Genomic DNA, 18206 nt, shown 5'->3' with positions numbered 1-18206 from the left:
TGGGAACGGCACAGTAGTTCCATTTCTTTGCATTTCGCTTCTTCCAGGCGACGCCTTTTCTCCCTAAACAGGAGGGTCTGCTGTTTCCGCTTTTGTTTGTAACGTTCCACGTTCTGTCGGGTCCCTTGCTGCAGCATTACCGCCCACGCTGCGTTCTTCTCCTCCAAAACCGTTCTGCACTCTTCGTCGAACCATTCATTCCGTCGATTCCGTTCCACGTACCCAATGGTGCCCTAGGATGCGTCGTTGGTGGCTGCTTTCACTGTACTCCAACAGTCCTCTAGAGGGGCCTCATCGAGCTCTCCCAACGCGGCCTCGAGGTTCTGCGCATATGCTCCGGTTGTTTTAGTCGCTCTAGGTTGTACTGTTGCGGTCGCCGGTACCGTACATTGTTGATGACGGAAAGTTTTCGGTGCAGTTTGACCATCACCAGATAGTGGTCGGAGTCGATGTTGGCGCCACCATAGGTCCTGACGCCGATAGTGTCGGAGAAGTGCCGTTCGTCAATTAGAACGTGGTCGATTTGAGATTCCGTCTGCTGTGGTGATCTCCAGGTGTAACGATAAGGGAGGCTGTGTTGGAAAAAGGTGCTACGTATGGCCATATTTTTGGAGGCGGCGAAATCAATGAGTCGTAGGCCGTTTTCGTTCGTTTGCTGGTGGGCGCTGAACTTACCAATCGTCGGTCTGAATTCCTCCTCCTGACCTACCTGAGCGTTCGAATCTCCTATGATGATCTTGACGTCGTGGCTTGGGCAGCGATCGTACTCGCGTTCGAGCTGCGCATAAAATGCGTCCTTGTTATCATCAGTACTTCCGGAGTGTGGGCTGTGCACGTTTATTATGCTGAAGTTGAAGAATCGGCCCTTGATCCTCAACCTGCACATTCTTTCGTCGATCGGCCTCCAACCGATCACGCGCCTCTGCATATCACCCATCACGATGAAAGCTGTTCCAAGCTCGCGTGTGTTGCCGCAGCTCTGGTAGATGGTATGATTACCTCTAAACGTTCGCACCATGGATCCTGTCCAACACTCCTCCTGCAGCGCTACGATGCCGAACCCGCGGTCCTTCAGTAGATCGGCGAGCATGCGGGTGCTCCCAATGAAGTTGAGAGATCGGCAGTTCCACGTACCGAGTTTCCAATCGCAAGTCCTTTTTGTTCGCTAGGGTCGTTGCCGTTGGTCTCGGTTCGTATTATTATGTTGCTGATTTTCCGTTACAATGGTTTTTTACGGCTGGCTCGTAGGGACCATAGTGCACAGTTGAGCTTAGAGTCATTCCCTGGCACTCGGACGTTGATTAGCCGCCCCTAACATGGGGATCAGACGCTGTTGTGAGCCGCTCCTCCTGGAGAACAGACGCTCAGGTTTACCGAAGCAAATCCCCCAAATTATGAAAATAATAATACTTTTGACTTACAACACCGAGAACTACCCAAAAATATCGGTAGCAAGTCTTGAAAAAGTTAAATCCTCCAATTTTCTCGCTCAAATGTCAGAAAGCAAGAAGCACCCGCCAACAAAGCCGAATCGAGCGAAATGTTATAAAAAATTCTCACCTCATTCTAATTTCTGAACACGTTTCCGGCTCCGTCGGATTCTTTCTCCTCTCAGCTAGGATGCTGCCTGATGCCAAAGCCAGAAGAGCCAACGGCAACTAACCAGAGCAGCGCCAGTGCTGGCTGCAGCGTTCCATTATTGTCCAACAGCATCGTTATAATTCACCAAAATGTTTCGGTCTCTAAACGTCAAAATTGCTTCTGCTGCCCTAAAATTCTGAACGATGAGATGTAGCAGTTGGGAAAAAATGTGCCGAATTGTGTGTTGTACTCTGAAAGTGTCATAGCCATATTTGAGTACACTTTACTCACAGTAGACTGTAGATTTTGTATTTTTTACTTAAGTTCCTTTATTTCCTCAATATTTTATTCGGTGTTCTACCAAATTGGATGGCGCTTCTCTGAAAGGGATGTATTCAAAAAATCGGTTTATGAATTTTAACAGCGCCTCAAAAAAATTCTTACCCAATCATGTGCAACATTTTTCCGAAGTGTAATGTTGGAAACGGCATCATTGTTGCTGTGTCCTCTCCAGCCTGAGGGGAGTGGTGCATCGTAAAAAAGTAAAAAAGTCGTTATCTCTTGCTCCGTCGTACCTATGCTAGGAGCTTCGCTATTGGAAATTTATATGCAACCGGCTCCAGCAGTGCTGCTGCTGCTGCCACCATCGCATCGTTAGTTTTTTGACACCGGATGAAACCCCTTTTGCTTTTGACTGACAATGACTTTCGAAGGATTCCGGGGACTCCTGCCGATTACACGGAGGGCGTTTGCTCCAATTTGCTTTGAAAATATTGTCATCGAAAGGGATGACTTGCGGTATGTAGGACAGGCTTAAATTTTTCTTTTTACATGTATTCCAGACTTTAAGAGAAAATGCTTTAGTGTCACTTGGATGGATGAGAATTTTAGTAGCAACTGAAACAGTTTCATGGAAGAAACCCTGTGAACCTCAGGAAGGAAGTCATGTTGAATACTACCGCCTTTACAGCTGAGGGTATTTTTGGTTGAATTATGAAAGACATTTTTGAGTATCTTCGGATGGTATTTTCGTGTATCTTTCACAATTCGACAAACATAGAAAATATCAATTGAGAAAAGATCCCAATCCGAGAATCGAACCCAGACACCATTTTGCTGAATAGCTACGCGCCTACCAGTTAAACTTTGTGGACCGCTTCATTATCTGCCATTTCTTCTGTATTCTTTCATACTTCAATTCCAAAGCTCACAATCGGACCCGACGCGGCCATTTGTCCCAGAAACTCTTCCAGCAATTCATATTTTCCATTTCGGTTTACGCTTCGCCGAAATGACAGCTGTTGTGCATCGCTGCTGACAGTGCACTCCGACAAAATACACAATAGTACACCATCTCCGCAGCGCATAAAGAGCAGCAAGTAGGTAGATAGCAGAAATGAAGGACCAAATCCGATGCAAAATGTCACCGGAAGTCCATCCAACTAGGCGAGAACGTTCTGAATGGAGGAAAAACTAGAAAGAAAAAAAAAACGCGAATGAGAATTAGACAACGACGACGACAGGGCCAATGTATCAGTTCAGTTTCGTTTTGTGGCATTCAGAACTGGACGGTGCGCGGTGGTGTGGTCAGTTCACCGTGACTGACACCACTCACTTCCCCGGATTCTCGTGAGCCAATCTGTCCCATTTCAGTTCTAACAAAGCACTGCCCCAGCCCCAGCGCAAAAGAATAAAATCACAAAACGTTAACATCCTGGTTCAATTGTCACTTCAAATGGGAGTTCTTTCGGTGGGGTTGGACCTGGTGGACTGCGATGTGAAGCTGGGGGGTTGAGGCGCTGACTAGGAAATGCAGAATAGATTTGTCGACTCCACTGCCCGGATGGTCCCTCCAGCAACAACTGGGAGAAAAACAAATAATAGGCGCCTTTTTTTTACATTGGCGTAGCTAGGGTTTGTTTTGTATCTAGAGGTCACGTGCAAGCGTAGCAGTATGATTTTCTGTTTTTTGGTGAAAGAAACAATGTAGGAAGTGAAGCGGACCTGGTGTCATGGTTAGAACACTTGACTATCACGCTGAGGACCAGGGATCGTATCCCACTCCCGACAAACTCGCAAAATGTGAGTTTCTTCCTTCGGAAGGGAAGTAAAGCGTGGGTCCCAAGATGAACTAGCCTAGGGCTAAAAATCTCGTTAATACACATAAAAAAGTAGGAATTCAGAAGTTCTAAACATATGGGGATTCTAGCTATTTTTTGCAAAAATGGTGGCGGATTATTTCCAAAAAGAAACCATGGGGAATATTTTGCAAGAGTTCTCACAGAATTTAAATTTAATTGAATTTTAATTTTCATTTTTTTTTGAACATGGTTTAATTTACATTTGAAGGTGGCCAACAACTTTTGTAAATGAGAGTATTTCTACTACTTTAACTTTAAACACTAATATGTATCAGATTGCTACAAGATTATTTTTCTTTTCTGCCTCAGAGATATGTCCCATTCCATATTTTTGCGCTAGTTTTTCAGGGAATTTCTCCTGGATTTCAACCGGTGATTCCTTTAGGTATTTTCATGGACAATTTCAGGAATTGCGCAAATATTTTTTCTAAGCACTTATCCAGAAATTTCATGCGGAATTTCTTCAGGGGATCCCTCCAGGAATTGCTTCAGGCATTCCACAACAGATTTATTCAGATACTCCTTTAAAAATTTCACCTGGCGGTTCTCTGGAAGCTCCACCAGAGATTTATCCAGGAATTTCACTTGGAATGTGCCAGGGAATTCTCTCCGGAATTCCTTCAAGAATTCAACCAAAGATTCCTCCAAGAATACCATCAGACGTTTCTGCAAGAATTTCTTATTGGCTTTCCTAACGATATCTTCGGATTTTCAAGATTTTCACTAATACACTACCCGCCAAAAGTACGGACTCAGAAAAAGTATTGCAACAATATAACATCACCCTGAATCACCTCGATATCTACAAAACCTGAAGACTTACAAAGATGCTGTCTTCAGCAAAGCTATTCAGAAGCCCAAGAGCAACAACTTTTCTGAAGGTGGCATTTTTGTAGGTGTTCTGGTTTTAGAGATATCGAGGTGAATCAGGGTGATGCAATATTGTTGCAATACTTTTTCTGAGTTCGTACTAATGACGGGTAGTGTAACTCTCTCAGAAATCTTAGCAGAGCTTTATCCAGGGAGTCCTCCAGCCATCTCATAGAAAAACGATATAGTGCAACTCCGATTGGTCCTGTCCTAGTGGGTCCGTAGCAAGGATGGAAATCTAGTGATCATGATAAGATCCCGAATGTGTCGCGGTTGAAGCGCATCGAACGATCATAGCAACAACGATAGAACGTTGTCGTCAAGCATTATAACAAACCACGCTCCGCGAAAATTGAATCGCGAGGCATGTGCGGCCATGATGCGATCGTTATCATGAAGTCGAAATGATAAATACTAAAAGTCATTCACATTTTGAGCATTCTTGTTGCTCTAATATCAGGATATGCCAATGAATGTATTGTTTTCAATCATGAATTCTGTTTATTGGTCCATAAGTGCATTGATAAGGGTTTTGAATCGTGATGAATAAAATTTATCGCGACTTGTAACATGATCCGATAACGTGTGATCCCATGATAGAGCGTGCATCATATGCTTTGATTGCCTGTGATCCCATGATACAAGCACTAGTCGAGGGTGTCGGTATCATGCTACTGCAAGAGCAAAGGCAATCTTGGATTGTTCGTATCCTGTATCATTTGTCACTAGAAGTGATTTTCTTCCATCCTTGGTCCGTAGTTCTTCGAAAATAATCAGACCAGTATTTTTTTATTTCATCATTAGGGTGACCAATTTCAGATAGGGTGGTTCTAAAAATCAAGGTTTTTTATCTGTATTAACGAGATTTTTAGCCCTAGGCTAGTTCATCACGGAACCCACGCTTTACTTCCCTTCCGAAGAATGAACTCACATTTTGCGAATTTTTCGGGAGTGAGATTCGATCTCAGGTCCTCGGCGTGATGGTCAAGAGTTCTAACCATCACACCAGGTCTGCTCCCAAAAAAAGTCAAGGTTTTTGAACCAATTAACCGATTTTAAACTTTTTTTTGTTAGAAAGCTACTGAATTCTAGTTTTCAGAGAAAATGCGGAGAATGTGCCAAATTGTGTTTTTGTGCAAAACTTATGCAAATATATTACTTTTTTCACGTTTTTAAGGTCTGGGGACCAAAGCGGTACCTTGTTTTTATCAGAAAGTTCAAAAAATTTGGCGTAACATATCAAAAAATCAGAAATGTATGATTTTTGGTTTTTGAGACAACTTATTTTTCCTAAAAACTAGAATTCAAAAACTTTCAAACAAAAAAAAGAAGTTTCAAATCGCTCAACTGGTTAAAAAAATATGATTTTTAGTTTTATAAAAACCTTGATTTTTAGGACCACTATATCTGAAAACTGGTCACTCTAATGACGAAATAAAAAAATACGGGTCTAATTATTTTCAAAGAGCTACGAACCCATCAAGTTTCACGACAATCGGAGTTGCATTACATCGTTTTTCTATGGAATGGCTGCCTCAAGAATTTCCTCCCGCGATCTAGAGTTTCCTTCAAGAATCCCACACCGGGGGTTGGGGTGATTATTTCAAATTTTTTTTCAGAAATTTATTCAAGAATTCTTTTAGGAATTTCTCCATGGATTGCTTAAGTGGTTTTACCAGGAATTCCTCCAGGGATTTTCATACGAACTGCTCTTGGGACTTTATCAGGCATTAACTCAAAATTTTTCTCACGAGATTCCTTCAGACATTCTCTTTAGGGAAAACTTCTAGGGATTTTCAAGAGATTCTTCAAAAAATTTCTTCAGTGACTTATTCTAGAACTCCTTTAGAAATTTCACCGATGATTCCTTTAGAAATTTCTCCGGGAATTTTTATCAGGAATTGCTCTTGGGATTTTTACAGGAACTCCTACTGGAATTTATTGAAGAATTCTTCAAGGAAATTCTTCCAAAGATTGCTTCAGAAATCTGCTCAGAAATGTATCCAGCAATTCTAATAGTGATTTCATCAGACAATGTTCTTAAATCTATGGTTCAAACGAACAATCTCCTTTTGACGCTTACGCTTATGGGTGGACTAAGCTGAATGATGAACTTTCCCCGAAAACTCCACCGTAACGCTTTCGTAACGCCTCTGAATCGCGCCCAAAATACTCAGCAACTTTCTACAATGCCTTTAAAATCCTGCTTAAACCCCCTCGAACCCCATGTAACGCACATGAGAGGCTCCGAAACCCCCGAAAACTCCTTGGTAATGCTTTCGTAACGCCTCTGAATCGCGCCGAAACTGCTCTGAAACATACTGAAATGCATCTTAAATTCCCCTTAAACCCCCTCGAACCCCATGTCACGCACCTGAGAGGCTTCGAAACCCTTCAGACCTTCGAAAACCTCTCTGAGATCTCCTGGTACCCCGCTAAAACCTCTTGGGACCCCTTGAAACACCCCTGCAACCTTCTCCCACTCTCCCCTATAAACATCCCCTGGCCGCCGTTGCAATAGTTCCTTATCCTTATGCACAATTCTGGTTCGCTTTTTATGCAGGGCAAAAATAATGGTGCATGAATTAAAAGTGCACAAAAATAACATGCATTAATAGAAGTTATAGTGTATTAGTACACAGAATTTATTCCGCAGCTGCTGAAATTTGCTCCAAATTTTTTTATGATATCGTCCCACAATTCCTATTTTCTCAAGATATTTTTTGGAAATTCTTTCAGGAGCAGTTCTTTCACCAGGATTCCTTTAAGAATGCCTCCAGCGATTCCTCTGAAATTCCACAAGGAATTCCGCCAAGGATTCCTTCAAGGATTTCTCGAGGAATTTCTGCAGAGATTTTCCAAGTTTTAAAGGAATTCTTAAAGGAATTTAGCAATTCAATCCTTCCGATTTTCCAGTATGTGTATCACTGGGGATTTCTCGAGGAATTCCTTCAGAATTTTTTTCTATGAATTCCCTCAAAAAATTCCCATAGCAATTTCTCCAAGAATTCCTCCAGAATAAAAAAAAAAACAGGAATTCCTTCGAGAACTTCTCCAGGAGTTGCTATAGGAAATCCTCTAGAAATTCCTCCACAAATTATTCAAGGAATTTCTTCAAGATATCGCCCAGGAAATCTCCAGGATATCCTTCGAAACTTCTTCCAGCAAATATACTCCTGGTATTACTCTCGGGATGCCTCTTAGAATTTTATAAGAAATGACGCCGAAAATTCCTTCAGATGTTTTTTCCAGGAATCCTTTCATGAACTTCTTAACGAATTCCTTAAGCAATTTTTCCAGGAATTTCTTAATAAAATGCTCTTGGAATTCTACCAGGAAATCCTCCAGAAATTCCCCTAAAAATTATACCGTAAATTCCTTCAGGAATTCCACCAAGAATTGATTAAGGAATTTCTCCAAGAAATCTGCCAAGAATTTCTTCCACAAACTTTTCAAGAATTTTGCCAGAAATTCCTTCAGATTTCTTTTTCAAAAAAAAATCCTTCAAAAATTCATCCGAAACCCCCTTTTGAAATTCTTTCATGAATACCTCTAAGATTCTTCAGAAAACCTTCAGAAATTCCTCAAAAAAAACTATTGCTGGGATAATTCCAGGGATTCCTCCGAGAATTTCTTCAGGGAATTGCCTAGGAACTGCTCCGAGACTTCTTTCAAGAATTTCTCTTGTAATCCATCCAAGAATTCTTTTAAGAATTTCTCCAAGAATCCCACCAGGAATTTCTCCTAGATTTCCTCCAAGAATATCTTGTTACTACCAATGACGCCCACGCGTCTGTGGCATGGACGTCCGTTCGCCCTAGGCCAGCTCACCTCTTTGATTTGCTTCTCAGGATCGGCACACGTGCTTAGGAATACTCACCGTAACAGACCTATGATTATCTCAACCTGAAATTTATTTTCTTTTGATGTTTGCAAAGAACTAAAGGCAACTTTTGAATTTCACCCAAAAAAAACTAGGAATTTAATTTAATATTTAAACTCTTTAATTATGGCTCAAAACTTCTATCGGCACTCAATTTATAGCAATCAATAAAGATAGGAACTCACTCTCGCTGCTCCGATGATGCGGGATCTGGCGTCGTCGAGGTCGGGGCGTCCACGTGCCGCCTAACCGCTCGGTGCTTGCGGCTACACAGGATCACAGGATCGCTTCACCCTTATCGGGCCTGGTCTGACGGTAACACTTTCTTCCGGGTCGTTTGTTGATGGACGACCGGTTGGTTCTTTCTGGGAGCGATTACACTATGTTCGGCACTTTTCACTGAGAGGGATTCTGTCTAACTCGCGGACTACGACACCTTGCCTATCCGGCCAACTAGCTTAAATAAGCGCACACGTGTCGGTTTAGACTTCTGAACCGGTAGGCGACCTCTCATAGGAGAACTGGCCTCTCGTTAGCGATTAGGAGGTCCAGTATGCCACTAAGTGGCCACTAAAAGCACTAGCACAACTTTTAATGTCTTCGCGAGTCAGAACTAATTATCAATTTGGCACAATTACCAGGTGATACGTTCACCAGACGTTATATCACTCCCCAAACTATGGGTTTTTCGTACACTTGCCGAACACTTTATAATAAAACTCGATGCGCTATCTTGGCTTCCCAGGATCGAAAAAGAGCGCGGCCGATGGGTGTGGGCCACTTATATACCCTCAGGGTAAATTCTTGGAGCATCGGATGATCATCGCGCGTTTTCACACCTACTTCCTTCCACGAAAGGTGTGGTGGTATAGCACCAGTCGAGCAGTTTAGCCTATCTGCCTGGGTAGTTGAATTTCGAAATGCCCTATCGGTCCATAGTATTCTACTACTTCATTTCTACTTGAAATTAGGGTGATTCAAAATAGTTTTTTTTTAAATTTTATATAATACAAATTTAGTTCTTGCATATTATTTACATTTACTTACATTTTGTTTCTATTCAATGGCAAAACTAACATCAAAAAAGAGAAATTTGTGTTGGAACAATTGTCAAATGTTACAATGTTCCCCTCTTCGAAATAAAAATTACTCATTATAATTAGTGAGTAATTTTTTTTTGAGTCTTTCTTGATAATTGATTAATCATTTCAAAATAACGTTATTTCGTTTTGGGTAGTAGGTCCGGATCGTTCATTTAATGGACGATTGTTAAAGAGTTTTTAACGATACTCGCATTTTTTTTAAAGTCATCGTGGATTTACGATATGATATGCTCATTTTTCATTCTTTCTTCCGAGAAAACATCTCTCTCAATTGGAAACAATTCTACTCCCTCAACATGTGGGGGACAGTTATCACTTTGATGGGTTTCTAAATTTCTTACCATCCAACCTAACACTATATTTCATTCACCTCACATTCATTCGGGATCCCTCTATTTTCGCATCCATTCCACTCATTCATTCGCTAATCTAAGAATTATCACTAACTGTACAGATGAAAGAATTATTTACAAATTTTACTCTTAAATTAACCAAACTAACTTCTCCTCATCATATGTACTTTTAGACGCGATTGTCTAAAGGCAGAACTCAATTAATGTTCCAGTTGAGTTCCTAATCAAGTTTTCCGTGTGAACTTATCTAATCTTTCTTCTATAACCTCTATGAGCGTGGTGAATTCACTTGAATTCCATAATACGAAGAGGTGAGATCGAAGCTCATGATTCGAACTCACTTCTCAATCCAAACTTAATTTTCAAATCATAGACAGATTCATACATCAAGACCTCGCCACTAACTTTAAGGAGGAATATCGTGAAAATTCTTTTGTTTTAAAGCATGGACACAATTGTCCATGGTCAAAACCACTGATTACAAAACTTTACGCTGGCTTTAAGTGGGAGCCATGCCATATTCCCAAAGACTTCCCATTGGAGTCTTGGATTTCGTATGACGAGGAACCAAGTTTGGATTTGATGCGACCAGGCAAATATATAGGGCCATACTTCGCATTATAGTTTTGCACTGCGCTGGATTGTTTCATATTCTTATAATATATTGGTTGTCCTATATCATATCCTTTAGCGTGATGTCGATGTCTGAGATTGTAACGATGCTTGCACGATTCATGTGCAAGTTTTAAGTTCTTCTCAACGACATCATAGATTTTGTCGAACAGTTCTTTTTGTTTTGCTGAACGCTGTTCAAGAGTTTGGTCTTGCTCAACCGGCAGTTCCTTGTGGTCAGAACCTTTAATGAATAGTTCGTGGCCGTGGGTTATGAAGTATGGGGTCATTTTTGTAACGGAATGTACAGAAGAGTTCAATATGGTTTCGATTTCCGAAAGTTTGGAATCCCACAATCTTTGGTCTTCCTTGACGTAAGTCCTTATAGCAGCATTCACAGTGCGGTTAACCTGCTCTACTGGGTTCGCTTGTGAATGGTACTTGGCATTCAACCAGTGCCGTATGTTAAAACGTTCTAGAAGGGATTCTTTTGAAAGAAAACATGAGGCGTTATCTGTAACGATAACTTCCGGAGTGGAATTTCTAAAGAACCACTGATCACGCACAATGGTACATAAGGAAGTGCTGTCGATCTTGCGCACAGGAGTTATCATTATCCACTTGCTAAAAAGGTCCAGGATTACAAGTATGTATTGGAATCCTTTTTTGCTGCGAGGCAAAGGTCCAATAAAATCCATGGCAATAATTTGCCATGGGTGTTTTGTAATTCGCTGATCACCCATTAAGGGGACCACCGGTACTGAAGCACCCTTAACTTCTTTACACGTCTTGCAATTTTGAATGTATTCGCGCACCTCAGCCGCTAATCGAGGCCAAAAGTAGCGTTGCTTAATTCGGTCAATGGTTTTGTCCACACCGAGATGCATTGCTTCATCGTGATTTTCACGGATAATCTCGCTCCTATCTAAGACTGGCGGGACCAATTTCCATTCGTACCTGTGGTCGTACGGTAAATTTGGAACAGATACAAATTTGAAAAGGTTGTCATTTTCAATTTTAAAATCGACGAAATCATCAGGACTGTTTTTCACTTCTTCCATCATTTTATCGTACCATACGGAAGAAGATCGAGTTTCCACCACAGCAGTGCTCCTGGAAAGAGCATCCGGGACAATGTTGTCCTTACCCTTTCGATGTATTATGCTCATGTCGTATTGCTGCAGTGTTAAGCACCACCGGCTGCAACGTGAGGCAGTTTTCCATTTGGTGGTCATAATGTGGAATAAAGCTGACGAATCTGTTATCACGAAATGCTTCGATAGCCAAAAGCGCCGCCAGGGTTTCTTTCTCACACGCGTGGTAATTGCGTTAAGGGGTCGTGAGTTTGTGGGAAAAATATGAGATGACTCTTTCAGAGCCATCCTGTACCTGCGTGAGGACGCCGGCTACAGCGACGTCGCTCGCGTCGGTTTGAATGCAGAACTCCTTAGAGAAGTCTGGACTCATGAGAATCGGAGCGGAAATGAGATTCTCTTTTATGTCAAAAATAACTCCTGGATTTTTTTCCAAGAACTTCTCCAGATGTTCTTCCAAGACTTCTGCCAAGAATTCCTCCAAGAGCCCGCCGATTAATTTCTCCAGGAATTCTTCCAGAATTTTATCCAAGAATTCCTACAGGAACTCTTATAAGAATTTCTTCTGTAACAAAACTTTTGTCAAAAATTCCTACAGTTTGTCCAGAAATCGCTTGATAAATTCCTTTAGGAATACCTCCAGGAATTATTCAATAAATTCCTTCAGGAATTTCTCCAGTAAATTCTTCAGAAATACCTCCAGAAATGCTAACAAGAATCCCTCCATGAAATCCTTGATGAATTCTCTAAGAAAATCCTCCAACAATTTCTCCAATACATCCGCCAGGAATTCCTACAACAATCCTTCCTAAAATTCCTCCTAGAATTTATTCAGGAATACCTCTAAGAGTTCCACCAAGAATCTCTAGGAATTTCTTCAGGAATTCCTCGAAAAATTATTTCAGGATTTCCTCCAAGAATTCTTCCAGGAATCTTCAAGAACTCATCCATGATTTTTTCCCAGAATTTCCGGAACTTCCTCTTAGACTACTGTCAAGAATTCCTCCAAGAATCTCTCAAGGAATTTCCTCAATAATTCCTCCAAAAATTCCTCCAGGAATTTCTGCAAATATTCAAACAGGATAATCCTCAGCATTTCTCCAGGAACTCATCCACAAGACTTCTGCCAAGAGTTCTTTCAAAAAACCTTTCCAGGAATTTCGCAACGAATGCCTGATGGGTTTTTACAAGAAATTTCTTTGGAATTTTTCTAAGAACTCCTCCAGGAGTTCCTCCAGGAATACCACTAGGATTACTTCGGAAATACCTTCAAGATTTTTCCAGGAATTTCACCAGGAATGCTTTAATAAATTTCTCTAGATGTTCCACCAGGAAATCTTCAACAAATTTATCCACAAATTGCTACAAGTGTTTCTTTAAAAATCTTCCGGAGATTTCTTCAGGAATTCCTTCGAGGATTTCTGCAGGAATTGCACTAAGGATTCCTTCAGGAATTTCTACAGTGATCCATCAAAATTTCCTCTTGAGATTGTTCCTAATACCTCCAGGACTATCACAAGGATTTTTGCTGCTGTGATTTCTTCAAGGATTCATTAAGGAATTCCTTCAGGGATTCCTCCAGGAATTTCTCCCGGGATTCCTCCACAAAATCCTCTTGTTAATTTTACGGGAATTCCTTCAGGGATTTATCGAGGAATTACTCTAGAGATCCCTTCAGACTTTCTTCCGGGGATTTATTGAAGAATTCATTCTGAGATTCCTTCAATTCCTCTGTGGAGGAATTCCTGGAGAAATTTCTGAAGTTGATCTTCGATGAATCCTGGACTTATTCCTGAGAATTTTTTTGAAGTAATTTCTGTAGAAATATTTGGAGTTACTTCTGGAGAAAATCCTGAAGGACTTCCCGGTAGAATTCCTGGAGGAAATCCTGGAGTAATTCCTGGAGTTACTTCTGAAGAATTTTCTGGAGCTATTACTAGAGTAAGCCTTGGAGTAATTCCTGGTAAAATTCTTGAAGTATATCGGTGAGGTATTCCTGGAGCTATTCCTGGAGAATTTTCTGAGGAATTTCTGAAGGAAATCCTCAAGAAATTCCGGGACGAATTCGTGACTTTGAAGGCTAATCAATTAACAGTGATGTTTTACTACCACACAAACTTCATTAGAAGGTGCTAGTGTGAAACGTAAAATCGAACTATAACGATGCACACGCCTCTGGTTCTAAATCTGACAACTTAGAATATTTAAAATGATCGTTAAAACCGTGTTCGATGGGAATTTCACCAGTGTTACATCTTTTTGTCTGGGCATGACAGGTAGTTCCCAAATAATCCCAAATTGACCACCACAATGGCCGACTTTGGCACCTACTCACGATTTCGAAAGCACAAATCTCTTCGTAAGCTAAACCAGTGCATCTTCTTATTTCAAGCTTTGACAAGTGAGCAGGAGCAGAATATTAAAATGCACTGTTGTTTGATGCTTGTTTCTTGAGATTTGTGCGTCTGAAGTTCTTATGCACTGTTGAAGCGGGGTTTGTCCTTAAGCACTTCCATTCCAAAAGTAAACAAATCTTAATGTTAAAATGTTATCCCCCATCGACACCCCTTGGCTACACTAATGGTAATCCAGTGAGCGAAACAAAAAAAAAACGCCGTATAACATGAAACGAAAAATGATAGCACAACAGCTGCTGGCCTAGAGTGGTGGGTTCAAAAGCAAAATAAATGTGTACACAATAGCTGTCCAATAAAAAAAAATGGAAGCGACTACGATGGTGACGACAACGATGACAACAACAATAACAACAGCAACAGCGACACAGGACACTCTGTGCGCATTGCATGAGTTCGGGTGTGGAAACGGTCTTTGGTATGTACAAATGGGCAGTGTGGCACAATGGGGACAGAATTTACATTTTTATAAACTAATTGGGGAGATAACTGTCGTTCAGAGAAATGACTTGGTTTTTTTGTTCGAGTGGTTCCCCGCTTATTTGTTGATAGTGCTGAGCGTTGCGAAAAAAAAAATGCTGACGATGCGGAAGGAATGGTTTAGTCAGTTGGATGACAATCGCTTCTTCTCGTAAGTCAACAGATTTTGCACGAATTAGCGAGAAGACGGTGGAAACCAGTGTAGAGGGATGGATTTGAAGCCGACTTAAATTGGCAATGGGTGGAACAAATAAGTGCTATTAACAGGCATTCTTTTTCTTCATAATCAACAAAAATTCTTCACGAAATGATGATAGAAGATTGATTTTGTAAATTTGCATGGGCGTCATTGCGATAATATAGAGTCAGTAAGGAGCTGACATAGCTCTGTCAGTAAACGCTCCACTGTATGTCACTTCAAATCAAAACATTGTTTACAAAGAAAAACCTAATTTTTATTGCTAGTAAATCCAATTTCTGAGACTATACTTTAACCTAGATTTGCTCCGTATATTTTTCTCTATCCAACAACTAAAATTAATTTCTCCGGAAAGGTTTCTAAGACATTTTCTGCCCCAGATGATTTAAGCAGACCGCCACCAAGCCATGTCCATTGGAAACCATCGGACCATTTCCTTTACGCCCTTCCCCTAAATCGACAATGACAAAGAAAAACCCTCTGCTCCACAGTGTTCCATTCAACGAAAACGAAACGGAAACTTTGAACTTGAATCCACAGCTGCCCTTCAGTGTGGATCTAGTTCCCCCCCGGCCGGCCGCAATGTCCAGGGTCTTTCCATTTCAGCTTACCCGGCGAAAACGCAAATGAGTTGACTGAAAAATTTTCGGCTTTAATTTGAAATTAATTACTTCTCAAAAGTCAACCGGAGTTTTGTGCGGGTAAAGAGCCGATCGGACCGCTGGGATTGCAGGCAGCGCAGCGCGAGGAAACTCTTCAAGCCGGCAGAAGCTTTGTGTTGACTCAGACAGAAGATTGGATCTACAACAGAGTGCTGGTACCAGTAGGTACGGGCGGCAGCAGCAAAGAGGTGGAATATAAATTGCACAATACTTAATTTAATTATTTCCTTTAATTGATGGTTTTCGAGGGAAGTTTTTCCCTACGCGTCCCCACCCTCTCCATCCTAAACGAGAACATTCAGAAAACAGGGAAAGTTTTATCCGGGTAGCAGCATTGCGGCACAGCCAGCCAGCGCATTTAATGAGAACAGATTCATCTTGAGCAGCAGGAATTGATTTTCCCCCCTTCTTTCGATTTTCTCTGTCGTTTCGCAGTGCCACCCAAGATTACGCACGTGACGTCCGGCGGTCATCTGCAGGTCCGGAAGGGGTCCCCGGTGCGGTTGGAGTGCTCGGCTACCGGTAATCCGATGCCGAACATTACGTGGACCCGGAAGAACAACGTGCTGGAGAATGGTAAGTAGGATGGGAGCGGACGCGCTCGGTGCAGTGCAGTGATGGATTGATGGATGGTTTCGAATTTATGCTTCTGGTTTCTGGTTCTTTTGTTCCAAACAGGGGAAGCCCAGTACACGTCGTCGGTGTACACCATCGAGAACATGGACCGGCACAAGGGTGGCACGTACATCTGCACGGCTAACAACGGAGTTGGGCAGGTGGCGACCAGCCAAATCATACTGCATGTGCTGTGTAAGTATTCAGAAATATTTTTACTTTGCTGGATGATACCTGACGTTATTGAAGCTATCAATCATTCATAGTAGATATAAGCATCAAATACATAACTAGTAATTAAATCTCTCTTTCATAACCAACAACTTTCAATTAAAGTTGGAAAATGGAAATTCGGAAAATTCCTATTGTGTATAAATTATCATTCATATTTCAGTTACATTGTAATGGTCCAAAATAAATATTAAAAGTTTAGCTAGTTCCGACCTTCGCAGCTCGGCTAATTTCCATTCTTTTGCCGAGATTCGCACAGCTGATTGTTCGGTAATCGCAATTCAACTGAGATATCATATTAAAAAAAAATAAAAATTTCAACTACCACTAGGCAAACAGAACCTTAAACCAAACAACTTTCAAACTGAAGATCTTTGAAAAGTTAAACAACTCTCTAAGCAATCAGGGTCCTGCAATACATGAATCGGTGATTCTTGTGACATCAAAGACTGACGTAACACTGACATAGTTTCCATACCATGTATATCAAGATCCTTATTATTTAGACAGCTGACCTTCTCGACAAAGTTGTATGGCTGGTCAAAAACTTCCAATCGATGGGCCGTATGATTTCAAATCCTTCCACTAGGCGGCGCTAGAGGGCATACACATTTTTATTTTCGTTTATCTCAGGATCCTGATTTATTTAAAATATTGTTGCTTCAGTAAAGTAGTTTGGAAGATGACGAACTGTCAGTTCAATAGCCGTTTGGTTTTATTTTCTGCTGCACCGTGGCGCAAGTTGCAATTTTTCAAAACATGCCAATTTTATTAATTATCTCAAGTTCCTCAGCTTGTTATTTGTAATTGCTACATATTTGGACTTGATTGGTTACACGAAGATGGAGCGCTTCAAGCAGAATACTTCTATTTCAAGTAACTCTTATCTTGGGACCAAGTGAATCAAATCAATGTTTGTACATTCATGACTAATATATTGATCTTTGATTACCATTTGATTCGAATACAATATGTCCAAAGTGAAAAAACGTTCCAACTTGTAGAATATTTTTTGAGAAGTTCTAATTATTTGCCAGCTTTTGCAAAATGGAAACTAGCGTCTCCCAGTGGCGAAATCTCGCATCTAATAGTAAATCCACTGCAAGTCCTTGACTTACCAAATAATTTTGTCGAAGAAACCATCTTTCTAAGTAATCGGGGTCTTGAGATATATGAAATTTAAAATTTGTAAGCTCTCAGGCGCCGCTTCTTGGTGAACCTTTAAACCAAACTATCCATCAACTGTAAGTCTTTGACCAACCTAACAACTTTGTGAAAACACCAACTCTTGAAGTTGTCAATACCATGAGATATATGAGATGGTATTTTTGTCAGTGTTTCGTCTGTTTGGCTCTGATGCCATAGCAATTATGTATCGGTTTAAGTGGCATTTGATAACGATTTAAAATTTTAACAACGTCGCAGTCAAGGTTGTTAATCGATAAATTATCGTTATCGCCGATAAAGTTAACGTCTGTTATCGTTTATCGTCGATAACGATAACGTCTTCAGACGGATTCGTCATCGGCGATACAGTTACCTGTGAAAATTGTCGACTCGATAACGTCTCCGGAAAATTTTCTTCGCGATCTGAACTGTTGTTGATGCCGTCACTACGGTAACTAGATTTATGTTGATCTTCGCGTTGATTCATCGTTTGGTTATCGTTATCGAGAGATTATCGAGCAACCTTTATCGTTATTGAATTTGCGTTGAGTTAACTGTCGAAAATTTATCGGTTAACAACCTTGGTATGGACGAACAAAACATCAATTACCTATTTAATTGCCGCGCGCACTGCTTTCTGCAGTTTGGCGCAATTGTGGATTGGCACCAAAGCAGAGAAGCAGCACGCTGGATTGTGGTGATAGATGCTGCGTTGAATGGAACAATGGGCGTGCCTCAAACTCTGCGCGCACTTGGTTTATCTCGCAGCAGCCAGTGATGACGCCGACAACGGGCGAGATC

The 18206-nt window shown here is 41.1% G+C and overlaps 1 protein-coding gene across 3 annotated transcripts in view; it reads left to right on the top strand.

Moving 5' to 3' along the window:
- LOC109398757 (neural cell adhesion molecule 2) overlaps positions 1-18206 on the top strand; it is a 642607-nt gene that overhangs the window by 535328 nt on the left and 89073 nt on the right. For all 3 annotated transcript variants that reach the window (XM_029870566.2, XM_029870573.2, XM_062859062.1), the window contains 2 exons: positions 15828-15968; positions 16071-16202. In XM_029870566.2, the coding sequence (XP_029726426.1) occupies positions 15828-15968; positions 16071-16202 (273 nt within the window). The remainder of the gene's footprint in view (positions 1-15827; positions 15969-16070; positions 16203-18206) is intronic.

Source organism: Aedes albopictus, chromosome 3, assembly GCF_035046485.1.
Source record: "Aedes albopictus strain Foshan chromosome 3, AalbF5, whole genome shotgun sequence".
Classification (NCBI taxonomy): domain Eukaryota; kingdom Metazoa; phylum Arthropoda; class Insecta; order Diptera; family Culicidae; genus Aedes; species Aedes albopictus.
This window is presented reverse-complemented; position numbering and strand designations above follow the sequence as displayed.